Genomic DNA, 13640 nt, shown 5'->3' with positions numbered 1-13640 from the left:
ATGCCAATACCACACTGTCTTATTAATGTAACTTCCTGTAAAGTTTGGAATAAAAAAGTACGAGTCTTCCAACTTCCTTTTCTTTTTTCAAGATTGTTTTGGCTATTCAGGGTCCCCTGCAGTTTCATTATGAATTTTGGATTGACTTTCCCATTTCTGCAAAAAGGCCATTGGGATTTTGAAAGGTATTGCATGGAATTTGCAGACTGTTTTGGGAAATACCATCATTTTAACATTAAGTCTTCCAATAAGGAGTACAGTATCTCTTTCCATTTACTTAGGTCTTATTCAATTTCTTTCAGCAACATTTTGTAGTTACCAGTGTACAAGTCTGCACCTCCTTGGTTAAATTTATTCCTAGGTGTCTTACTGACTTAGATGCTATTGTAAATGGAATTTATTTCTTAGTTTCCTTTTATGAATCATTTGTTGCTAGTATACAGAAATACAACAGATTTCTATATTGATCTTCTATCCTGCAACTTTGCCAAATTTATTAGCTCTAACCAATATTTTGTGGATACTTTAGGGTTTTCCGTATGTAAGATAACCTGTGAATACAGTTTTACTTCTTCCTTTTAAATTTGGATGCCTTCTGTTTCTTTTTCCTGTCTAAATTACTGATTATACTTTTATATATAAGTATATATATATTTATATATAATAGCCTGATTATATATATAAATCTATAAAATACATATAAATTTACATATAATATATATAAAATATAAATATAATATAAACTATATTATAAAATATAACACATAAACAATATTTATATGTTACATTTATAACATATATTATAAAATATAATATATAAACATTTATAATATAAACATATATATTATATAGAATATAATATATATTTTATATATCATAAAACAAAATATATTATATAATATATAAATTCTATATAAATATAAATATATAAAAAATTATATAATAGCCTGATTATACTTTTAAGCAAAAAAAAAAGAGAGAGAGAAAGACATTCTAGGTTTGCAATTTCAGCATGGTTTTGAAAGCCTACGTAGCAATGTAGATACATTATTATCCACGTGTATACACAGTATGTCATGCAAAGGACAGGAGCAGATTAGTCTTTGTAACTAAAGAATATATACATTCCAGTGTCAACAGCATTTTAAATTATGCACAGTAATAAAACAGATTTCTGCACTTGTTTTACACTGAGTTATTTTTAGGACATTATAAAATATTAAGAAATAGAACTGAGAAGCAATTTTTACCTTTACAATTTATTACAGAAGCTATACATACAAAATAAAATCCTAGTTACAAAAGGTGAATCTAGAATAAGTTACAATAAATTTCACTAAAATGAAGACGTGTGTGTGTGTGAGAGAATCCAGGAATATACATACACTTAAATATTTTCAGTGACTAGTATTCCATTATGCATTACAATAGACAGTATCTACTAATTAAGATATCTGAAATACTGAGTTTTAGAAGGCTTTAAATAAAATATCCAGATAAAACAACAACAAAAAGCAATTTAGCTCAGAAACTGTATTAGAATCCAGAATCTCTCACAAGATCATTATCCCCTATTCCCCTCAAAAGAAGTTTTGCAAAGTAATACTTGAATGTCTCAAAGAAAATGGGGGAGGGGGAGAAATACATGATAGTTAATGCTTTTATTGCTTTAAGAAATGCATTTTTGGTATCATTAATACAAAATTCATAATATTTACATTTATATAATTGTATACAAAAGGCATCTATAGAATACAACCTAAGAAGGATATAAATAGCTTTCATATATAAAAATTTTGCATTGTTAAAAAGATATTTAACAAAGTAGTCGTTAATACATTTGTTGTATGTATAACCATAAAAGTAAAACAAAAAATTTAAAATTTTTTATTAATCCAAATTAAAAGATAAAAAATGTTTATATAAAAAGCATTAATTCCAATAGTCAAGTACAGAGCTGTGGTTCACCTAGAAGTTATTCAGGGGACCTCCTGCAAATCATGACTCAAGCGTGAGTTTTTAAGTGAATCTGCAGAGGATGCTAAAGGCAGAAACGATGGCAAAGACACAATGGTTAACTAGTTTCTAGTCTGACACAATAAACTATTTTTAGGAAGGATAAAATTAAAAGTGCTTAAAACAAAAAACTATCGGTGTCACTAATTACTCCTAAGTTGCCATAAACATTAATTATCAAAATAAACTTTATTAGGAGTTGGCCACACTTTACTGATAACAATAGCAATAGTATTACTACAATGACTTGTTCAATCAAATATTTATCAGTTATCTCTGTAATTTATCTTACACATGTATATAAATACTAGAAAAGTTTAAATATTTTTAATTACTATTTTACTCTTTTCCTTAGAGATTCAGAATTTCATCTTGCATTAGTTATGTCAACATGACAAAGGTGAATTAAATAGGAACTGAATATAAAAAATACTTGGTATCATGACATCATGATCTGGAACAACTGAAGTTTTCTACTTCTTGCTGCATTTTCTAGATAAAGGATAGGAGGGAAAAACAGTAAGTTTCAATGCAGAAAACACTAAAGAACATCACTCCACTGCTGGTTTTCTTTCACAGCGAACAGCCTTAAGGACATCATTACCCATGTATATAACTGAGAGAGAAACAAATTTTGCTCAGTATTTGTGGCTATCACATAGACTGTTAACACTGATGGGACTTTAAATCCCTTTTGAATTAAAGTCTGAGATGCTTTCGTCTTACATTAAATTATATAGTTATTAACCAATGCACTGGTGTACTTACAGATATTAACAGTTTATAGGTACTACTGTTACATATATTTATACTATATAGATACCACAGTATACTTTACTAGATATACTAAATACTATATATATTACATACTAGTAGGTATATAGTAGGTACGAGTTATGAGTTATGTGTGTGTGTGTATATATATACATATGAAATACTATATAGGTATCAGTCAATATCTATTTTTTTAACATCAATACTTGAATATCTACTATAAGGGCTTCCCTGGTGGCTCAGACGGTAAAGAATCCACCTAGCAGAGTGGGAGACCTGGGTTCGATCCCTGGGCTGGGGAGATCCCCTGGAGGAGAGCATGGCAACCCACTCCAGTATTCTTGCCTGGAGAATCTCATGGATGAGGAGTCTGGCAGGCTACAGTCCATGGGGTCACCAAGAGTCGGACATGACTGAGTGACTAAGCACACACATCTACTATAAAGCAGATGAAATAAAGACAAATAGGCCTATCTTAAGTCTGTCTTAAACATGAGCTATATATCTTCATTCATACACACACACATAGTTTATAGATACTACAGTGTTCCACTTATTAAAGAAACACAAGCTAATTTAGGTGCTAGATTTTAAAAAGTACAAAACATGGTTGTACCTACAAATAATTCATAATCCCACACATTAAAAAATGGCATTTAGAAATTTTTATAATCAGTTAATTTCTCATATAGATGAGTTTACCTGAATAAGTGCTGTTTTGTCATAGTCCCTGCGATGCTGATAAATACACTGGCTGATTACAGCATATAAATTTTCCAACTGAAAAATATTGTATTCTTGACTTTTTTTAACAACAATCTTCAAAAGATTCTAAAAGAAAAACACACATGAGAGAAATTCCCAGAGACATTTTAGTTTGAAGATTTAGGGACATTTTTTAGCATGTAAGCTACAGAGAAGGCAGATCAAGTCATCTGATAAGACACTGCCGTCTCTAACAGTGATTCTGACATTCAACTGTGAGTTACCTTTATCAACATTCTATGACTCTGGCCTCTCATCCTAAAACTACAGCTGAGGAGGTTGCCAATTTCAATTATAGCCATCAATCTCTTCAGACAAGTTAAAAAATAATCTCAAACTAGACTAACAAGAAAAAAGGCATTTTTGTAGAATATTTTATGCCACTATGATTAATATATGCTAGAATTAATTGTTATGTGAAACAAAAAAGAGACAGGACATAAATGATGAACTACTGCACTACTTCAGGGCTCTTTTCTTCAAAAAAGGTTTTCCATTTGATCAGAGTTTTTTCTCATGACTGAAACGGACTTACTGAATTTCTGTGATTCCTCAAGTCTGGTCCTATCATGATATTCCACTGCCTTGTAGTCAACAAAAACATGCAACCATGGTTAAGTAAAAACCAACTAAAATGGTCATAGGTATCGTCATATGAACGATGTATGGGATAAGTGGTACAGACAAGTATTAATATGTCAAAAACAGTAATGCTAATACACTAGTCATCTTCAATCACTGCCTTAATGAAAGTTACCAAGTTTCATTGATAACGTCAAACTATACCAAGTTTATCTTTCTATAAAATATATTTATTGCAAGCCAAATTGAAATAACGTACTATTACAATCCCACTTTTGGTGAGCTGTTTCTAATTCATACAATGAAAGCATTGTGATTTTAATTTACATACTTTCAGTCGCTCATGGTCCACAACAAGTGAGGGTGTAGGCTGAGAAAGAATTGCCAAAGCCTTTTCAACACTGATGAGCTGCTGTTGCTCTACTTGGGAACGTCTAGCTCGAGTCATTCGCAGAACACACATTTCTAGAACGAAAAAATAACTATTTGTTTCACAGGCATTTTATAATGCCTAAAATAAACATTAGGCTGATTAAGTAGCAGGCAATATTTACTTAAACACAAATCCCTGTTCTCATTTATTAACTCTACTGTAAGATTAAGATGCTACCATTTACACACTCAAAAATGAAGGACTGGGAACTGCCTGGCAGTCCAGTGGTTAGGTGGAGAAGGAAATTCAACTTACTCCAGTATTCTTGCCTGGAGAAACCCATGGACAGAGAAGCCTAGCAGGCTATAGTCCATAGGGTCACAAAGACTGAGCATGCATATATGTAAGCCAATGCTTAGGACTCTGAGCTTCCCTTGCAGGGGGCAGAGGTTCAGTCCCTAGTCACCGGGATTGAACTAAGATTCCTGCATGCTGTGTAGCACGTTAAAAAAAAGAAGGATATTTAAGAGCTGGAAGGGGCTTCGGTACAGACCACTGCACTAAGCTAAGCCTGGCCTACCGCCACAAGTCAAGTCCTATCAGCACACCGCCGCACCCACTGCACAGCAAGTGTGTCAGCATGGCTCTCCCAGCAGGGCAGAGCAGCTGGGACTATCCGCCCTTCACCCCTGATCTAGAACAATCCGCTTACTAAGAGGCCAAAAAACAAGGCCAAAGAAAGGCGAAGAGATTTTTCTAAGGTCAACATACCTAACTGTCCTAAGAGCCAGGACAAGAACCCAAATCTCCTGACAAGTGTAAATAGGTGCCTGGTCTCACTAAATAGTGTTCTTTTAGAAAAGATAATGATAAATGAAAAATAAATGCTGAACTTAAATAGAACATACAAAATTTTACAGTCAGAGGATTAACATTTTAAATATTCACACTCAAAAGGATATATCCTAAACCATTCTAAGATTACGCAAACACAGTAGAACTCATTTCAAGGAAGTCCTCGAAAAAGATTAACCTCCAGCATATAAGCCACTGAAGGAAACCAGTCTCATTAACTTAGTCAATACTTGTTTTTGACCAAAACAAATTTTTGACCTCGTTACCCTTCTTTTTGCTTTGTAAGACTAAATGTTTGGCTTTTCCAAAAACCAAACAAATCTAAGGCCAAAGGTTCAAGAAGATGCCGACAGAAGACAATTCTAAATGAAAATCTTTGGGAGCAGGACCATTAGAATAAATACAGTATAAATGATCTGGGATTTCACCTACAATAGGGATAGAGGAATGATGGGGGTGAGTAACAGTTGTTTCACATAACTCAGCAAGAAATCACAGGAAACTGCTTATCCTGCTTAAAATGAGAGGGTATCCTGCCAGGTTTTAAAAATTGTATAGCCAAGCACTTTGCTACATGCTTTAGATGGATTACTTTATTCAACCCTCAGAGTATCTTATTACCCAGCACTATCTACCCCCAATCTCACAAATGAGAAAACTGAGGTTGATGGGGCAAGAATCTTAACCAAGGTCACAAGCTACTACGCAGTGGACTAGAGGCTCAAATCCAGGTCTGTTTGATGCTATCTTGTGCTTTTTAAAAAAATGTTTTAGTTATTTGGCTGCGCCAGGTCTTAGTTGTGGCATGTGGGATCTTTCCGTTGTGGCATATGGGATCAGTTTCCTGTCCTGGGATCAAACTGGGGTTGCCTGCGTTGGGAACACAGTTTCAGCCACTGGACCACCAGGGAAGTCCCACTATAGTGTGCTTTTAACCACAGTCATTTACTGTTATTTAATAAAATAATGATATCTTATTACTATTTAATACTAATAATTTAATCTTATTAGTATTTAATAAAATAATGCCACCTTCCCTAATTAACTCTTGTGCTCTCAAAGACAAGGAAAAAGAGTAAACTGAGATGCAATTAACTGTTAAAGAACCCTGAATGAAACATCTTTTAAAATTAGTAAGTTGCTTCACTGAGACTTACCTTTTGCTTCATTTTCATCAGAAATGTCTATTATCTGAGAGCTAGAAGCATCTCCGTTACAAGCAATCTTATCTTTCCTCAATTCTGTACATGCTGTAGTCTTTCCAGATTCTTCAGGTTCATTCTCAATACAAGCACCTGAATTGTTATTTTCCAATTCTGTTTTGCTTTCAGAGGCATTTTGCGGCTTTTCATTTTCTTCCATTGAAGACTCCCCTGTGTTTCCGGTCTCATTGTGGTCTACACTTGTATCTTGATTTTCCTCTGTATCACTCTCAATTCTGTCACCTGTGACATTCTGGCTGTCATCTTTTGCCTGTGAGATCTTCCTTCGTTTTGTTATGGTGCCCAAGTACCACTTTGATTTTCTGCGGATTTTTCTCTTCAACTGAGCTTCAAAGAATTTAAGAAAAAGAGTAAGAGAACACTCAACAACTTTTTAAAGTCTAAGTTAAGTGGAGGAAACAATACCTCCTGAGACATTAACAGGAAAATCTGAGACATCACCACAGTATGGTACGGCTGGAACAGATGAACAAAAGTAGTAGTGTGAGAAGGCAGAAAGTGGGCAATGACCTGTCATTCTAAGGAATCTGGATTTTATCCTGAATAATTTTTTAAAAAGTTCAATAATTTTAAGGAGAGCAAAGGCATGAGTTTTTTTTCTTTCTTTATTTTTTAATTGAAGGATAATTGCACTTTACAGAATTTTGTTGTTTTCTGTCAAACATGAAATCAGCCATAGGTATACATATATCCCCATCCTCTTGAACCTCCCTTCCATCTCAGGAAACTCAAACAATGGTATGAATTTTTAAATGCACATATTGCAAAAGTAATTTCGGCAGTAGTATGAGGAATGAACCGAAGAAAGGGCAAGACTAAAAGCAGCCTACACATATCAAGTGCTTACCAGGAAGTAGGAACTCTTCTAAGGCCTTCATATGTGCTGACTCATTGAAATTCCACTTTAACCTGATCAGGTGTGCTACCAGTCCTCAACATCATTTTATAGATGAAGAAACTATGGTACACAGATATTAAAAATTCTGCCTAGACACAGTATAACCACTCTGCAATCTCATGTTTGGGAAAGTCATCCATAGTGTTGTATTTACTTGAAGTTTAATAATTCTCACTTCTGTATAATAATTCATATTTTTCCATTCTACTGTTGATCGGCATTAGTTGGGCTAGTATGAATAGTTTCTATAAACATTCTGTTTAAAAGCACTGAGGAATTATGGCACCCAAATCTGGGAAAACAGATGAATAGCTGGGAGGCTAAGAAGCTGAGGACAGTCTGATATTCACAGAGTTTTAAAAGCAAAAACTGGAAGTAGGAGCCTGCCAAGGAAGAGGCCTTAGGAAACCCACAGAATCTGGGTGGGTACTCTGTGGAGTTAGACCCTAAGAATAAAGAGGGAACAGGAAATAGACTAGGATTAAAGGAAGCGAAAATCAGTTTCACATCAAGTCAACCCACAATTAGACTGTAAAGTGAAAGGTGAACTGGGGTGGCAAATGGTACCTCACTGCAAGCATGGATTTATTTAAAGAATGCAAAGTTGCCTTAATATAAATGAAATCAATGTAATGAGTGGCATCAATATGGACAAAGGAAACTGAGGGAGAAAAGCAAACAGCATCAGAAAAGAATAAAGGCTAGAGTTTCCTAAGTAAAAATCACCCAAGTGCACTTACCAGGAGTGCTGCAAGCCACAGGAGTACTGGGCGTCCTTGGCTTTTCACTTTGCTCTGGATCTGATTTTTTATCACCAGCAGGAGTGGAATTTTGCTTTGGCATTACATGGTAGTAAGATGGGGCATATCTGGAAGAGCTACAACCTTATAAATAGACATGCAGAATATCAAAATAAAATTTTCAGATATAAAAATTACATGGAGAATTATGAGTACTCAATATATTTAAAGCATTTTTTCTGATGTCAAATCATTTTTCTACCTCTTTTCTTTCTAGATTCCTGAATTTCTTCACAAAGCTGCTCAAAGTCTTCATCAAGTTCTTCTTTAATTATTGCATAAGCAGTATCTCTTAAAGCACAGGCTCTATGCCTAATAAGACGATCTATGGAATAAAGAAAGAATTTTAAAACGGTTTCCTTTTAATAATTTAACAAAAATTAATTTTACACGTTGGGCTAAGATTACAGCCATTATAATTTGTTTTTTACTTCCACCATGAATAGTAAAAGTTACTGGAACTGTGTTATTTCTGGTTTTGATGCTCATCTAATGTTCTGGACATTTGATTCCACACAGCAGACTAAACCCAATTTCATTGTCCTGTCCTAGCTAAATCCCTTTGAAACACCAGGGAAAATGTAAAGAATCAGTCAACAGCAAAACTAAACAACAATATGATGACTCAAAAACAGCAAGGAAGGCTATCAGTGTCATGAGTGAACCGGGGATGTAAAACAATTTTGGAAGAGATATAGAGGATGTTATGACACTGACTTGAGAAACTAAACAAAGACAATGAAACAGCAACACTACACAGGAAGCACTGGGAAAACTCCTAAACTGAGTCTAAGTGCCATGAACGGGAATACATCTCAAGGTAAAGGCGGATCATAAGTGAACGTAAATTTGCTTGAACAGCTGATCAGTACCCCCTCGCAGGGCACGAGGCTGCTGCAGCATTCACACAACATTCGGTTTACAGTAGACAGGAAGGGCTGTTACAGCAGAAGGGATGCTGCCAAGGGCTTCTAACATGACCTGAAGAAAGGCTGGGCCAAGTTCATTCAGGGCAGCAGCCTTGGCGCCATGTGGGAACTTGTCAGGATGCACATTCTCCAGTCCTAAATCTAAAGAATCAAAACTGGCAGAGGTGAGGCCCGGCCAGCTGCACCTTAGCATGTCCTGAAGGAGATGTTGGTGCTACCTCAAGTGTGAACACCACTGTCCAGAAGTAATTTTACATTTGTCAGAACAGTCAGAACAGGAAACAGCAGCAGTATGACTGCAAGGAAACAGAATAAGCCCACTTCCTCCAGGAGAAGCGTCCTTCTTTCTACAATTAAGGGGTTTTCCCAACTTGGCAGCCTGTTGCCCACTGCTACCTCCAGAACTCTGAACTGTGGGACAGAGCCTAGGGAAGGTAGGATAGAAGACTGGTGAGGGAAGAACAGTGGGCTTTTAAATTGTTGGGTAAAGTCTCAGTGATGAAAATCAATCTAATTTTTAAGCACGACAAATTTAAAAACAGAATGCCAATGTTACAGTCAACACAGAAAACAGAACTATTAAAAAAAATTATCCACCAAGACTGTTGAGGATAGGGCATTCATAAAGAAGCTAAGAAAAAGAACCTGAAAGAGTATTTTTTGGAAATCAGTAAGTTTATAACAAATATATAGATATTTGAATATATCATTATACATATAAACAAATCTATCAGTAAAAATCTCTTACTTTATACATTTTATTTAATAGCCTGTGTAGGTGAGGTAGATTGTGGATGCATTCTATGCATAGAAAAGGTCTGGAAAGATAGCTTTAAACTTAACAGCATCCACCTTTGGAGATAGTGCTTCCCCTTTTAGCTCAGTCAGTAAAGAATCTGCCTGCAGTGCAGGAGACCTGGGTTTGATCCCTGGGATGGGAAGATCTCCTGGAGAAGGAAATGGCAACCTACTCCAGTATCATTGCCTGGAAAATCTCATGGACACAGGAGCCTAGTGGGCTGCAGTCTACAGGGTCTCAAAGAGTCGGGCATGACTGAGCAACTAACACTTACTTACACTTACCTTAGGAGAAAGGAAATGGGGGACTTAGCCAGTTAGTGAGTATTAAATTACTTTGTTGTAATAAAAACTGTAATGGTCTTAACTAAAAAAATCCTTTCAAACTTATTACAAAGAGTTTTTATTTTCCTATTTTGAGAAAGAACATTGACAAACAAAAAAAAAAAACAATCTAAATTGTTAGGCAATTTTGTGTTTCATTAGAGGTTGTATTATATTGGGAGTGAAAGAAACTTGCACCCAAATTCTACCCTTGCCATTTCCTGGGAGTATGACCTTGCTGAGGACTGAATGGCACTGTGAATGTAAAATGCTTCTAATATAGCACCCAGTATGAAATCACCCTTCACTAAGTGTTAGCAGCCCTCATTCCACTCCTTGAGGTTAAAAAAACCAAACAAAACCCACTAGGTGCTCACCTCCAGGATCTCTATCTGGATTGTATTCTAAAGCATTACTACAGATCAGATCAATATCACTCAAATAGTCTTTCACAGTTAGATACTTGTGGAGATCAATTTTACTGATTACAGATGAAAGGTCCATTGGTTGCTTTATTACGGTGACATAATCGGGAACCTAAAATTCAAACAAATGACCAAATCACAAACACTGAACACTGAAAAATTTGAGTCAAGTTTTTCTGCCAGGCAAAACAGGAGAGAATATATACGTAAGAGATAATGAAAATATATTAATGTGAAACTCTGTATTTAAGGTGGCTTTTGTTTTGTATTCATTCTCATTCTTGGGCACTTATATCTCCAGTAACACCTTAAGCTTCTTTGCTCATCCAAATGCCACCCACCCTTCAATGCCAACTTAGGACTGCATTCTTCACTGTGAAGGTCACAGGAATGTCATATAGCATTAAGACATTCTCGTTACTTCTAGAACATTTGAGTTGGGCAAAGTTAATTGTCTATCCTCTGCAGGAAAGGAAAATGCCTTACATAACTCTTGAAGCCTTTATGTGCTGAGAACACTACTTGATGCTTACAAATAAGAAAGCAAGTTCAGAGTGTACAGAGGGACGCACATAAAACTATTCAAATATTCTCTAAGTCTGAAGCATTCTGATCCAAAGACTAAATTAATACCTCATCAGGGTCAACAGGTTTAGTAAATATTCTGAATCGCTTGTCAATAGCAAGCCTATGTGTAACATTTCTTAAAAAAATCCTCAGTTCTCTAAATGTATCTTCCTCTTGCTCTTCTAGTCGTTTCAGTTCTTCTGCTGTCAGTGGTCTTGGCTCAGGTGGTGGTGCCACAGGGAGTACCTCCAGGGCCTGCAAAACTTTACGTGAATGGAAGTTAGTTACTGCTCTCCCACCAGATCAAGGGTGACAAAATTCAGTACACCAAGCAGACAAGCTTTCAGGAATTATCCTCCTTCTATCTGTCAGGAACCAGGGGATTTGGAATACTAAAGTGCTACCATAATCTCACCCTCTATATCTCCTCCAGCAGTAATTGGCAGTTTGTAACTGGGAATGTGAATTGCTGAGTCATTATCATTTTAAAATCATTTAAGAGGCTATTAAAATCTTGAATGCCTATTTCCAGGACAAGAATATCCTAATTACTAAAAATGTCATCCTCAAGAAGGCAGAGCAGAAGGACGTATACTCATCTCCTCCTGCAAGAGCACCAAAATCACAACTAGCTGTTGAACAACCACTGACAGGAGGATTCTGGAACCACCAAAAAAAGATACCACATGTTCAAACACAAAGAAGTTGAAACAAGATGGTAGGAGAGGGCACAAACACAATAAAATCAAACCCCGTACCTTCCAGGTGGGCAACCCACAATCTGGAGAACAACAATACCAAAGAAGTTCTCCTACTGTTGTGAAGGTTCTGAGTCTCATGTCAGGCTTCCCAACTTGAGAATCCAGCAAAAGGATGGGGGAATCTCAAGGGAACCTGACTTTGATGGCCAGTGGGATTTGATTACAAGACTTTCACAGGACTGAGAAAAACAAGACTCCACTCTTGGAGGGCATGAACAAAATCTTGTGAATGCCAAGATCCAGGAGAAAGGAGCAGTAACTCCACAGGAGATTGAACCAGACCTACCTGCTAGTGTTAAGAGTGTCTCCTGTGGAGGTATGGGTGGGCCATGGCTTGGGGTCCCTGGCAATAGCAGTCCTGGAAGGGGCCCCTTGGCCTAAGTCCTACTGGAGGTCGCCATTAACCCTACCAGAGAGCGCACAGACCCCAGGGCTAGGTCACCTCAGGTCAAACAACTAACAAGGAGGGAGCACAATCCCACTCATCAGTGGATAATTGGATTAGTTTTACTGAGCACAGTCCTGCCCACCAGAGCAAGACTCAGTTTTCCCCACCACCACTCCCTCCCATCAGGAATCTTATACAAGCCTCTTAGCCTCCTCCACCAGAGGGCAGACAGAAGCAAGAAGAACCACAATCCCACAGTAGCTGGAACCAAAACCACACTACAGAAAGTTAACCAGGATGAAAAAGCAGAGAGCTTTGTCCCAGATGAAGGGACACAATAAGACTGCAGAAAAACATCCAAATAAAGTGGAAATTGGCAACCTTCCAGAAAAAGAATTCAGAGTAAGTATAGTGATGATGATCCAGAATCTTGGAAAAAGAATAGAGAGAAAGATTGAGAAGATATAAGAAAGACCTAGAAGAACTAAAGAAGAAACAGAAGAACAATTTCTACTGCTAAAGAAGGAATCAACAGCAGAATAACTGAGGCAAAAGAATGGCTAAGACCTGGAGGACCTAAGAATGGAGGACAGATGATGGAAATCACTGCCACAGAACAGAACAGAAAAAAGAACAAAAAAGAAAAAAAAATGAAGGCAGCCTTAAGAGACCTCTGGGACAGCACTGAACACACCAACATTCACATTACACAGGTCCTAGGAGAAGAGAAAGGACCCAAGAAAATATCTGAAGAAATAACAGCTGAAAATTTCTCTAACATGGGAAAGGAAATAGTCAATTAAGTCCAGGAAGCAGAGAGTCCCAGGCAGGATAAACCCAAGGAGGAACACACCAAGACACATAATAATCAAAATGATGAAAATTAAAGACAAAGATAAAATATTAAAAGCAACAAGGGAAAAACGACAAATAACATACAAGGGAACTCCTATAGCTTACCAGCTGATTTCTCAACAGAAATTCTACGAGCCAGAAGGGAATGGCACGATATATTTAAAGTGATGAAAGGGAAGAACCTATAACCAAGGATACTCTACACAGCAAGACTCTCATTTAGATTTGATGGAGAAATCAAATGCTTTCCAGACATGCAAAAGTTAAGAGAACTCAGCACCACCAAACCAGCTTTACAACAAATACT

The 13640-nt window shown here is 36.5% G+C and overlaps 1 protein-coding gene across 1 annotated transcript in view; it reads right to left on the bottom strand.

Annotated features, from left to right (window-relative positions):
• Positions 1 to 1243: 1243 nt before the first annotated feature.
• Positions 1244 to 13640, bottom strand: part of ATAD2 (ATPase family AAA domain containing 2) — a 66190-nt gene continuing 53793 nt past the window's right edge. The window contains exons 21-28 of the mRNA XM_020879014.2: positions 11396 to 11592; positions 10715 to 10874; positions 8489 to 8611; positions 8227 to 8370; positions 6523 to 6915; positions 4469 to 4602; positions 3493 to 3621; positions 1244 to 2508 (exon numbers count right to left, since the gene is read on the bottom strand). Of these exons, the coding sequence (XP_020734673.1) occupies positions 2464 to 2508; positions 3493 to 3621; positions 4469 to 4602; positions 6523 to 6915; positions 8227 to 8370; positions 8489 to 8611; positions 10715 to 10874; positions 11396 to 11592 (1325 nt within the window). The 3' untranslated portion in view covers positions 1244 to 2463. The remainder of the gene's footprint in view (positions 2509 to 3492; positions 3622 to 4468; positions 4603 to 6522; positions 6916 to 8226; positions 8371 to 8488; positions 8612 to 10714; positions 10875 to 11395; positions 11593 to 13640) is intronic.

This window comes from Odocoileus virginianus, chromosome 15 (assembly GCF_023699985.2).
Source record: "Odocoileus virginianus isolate 20LAN1187 ecotype Illinois chromosome 15, Ovbor_1.2, whole genome shotgun sequence".
Lineage (NCBI taxonomy): Eukaryota > Metazoa > Chordata > Mammalia > Artiodactyla > Cervidae > Odocoileus > Odocoileus virginianus.
This window is presented reverse-complemented; position numbering and strand designations above follow the sequence as displayed.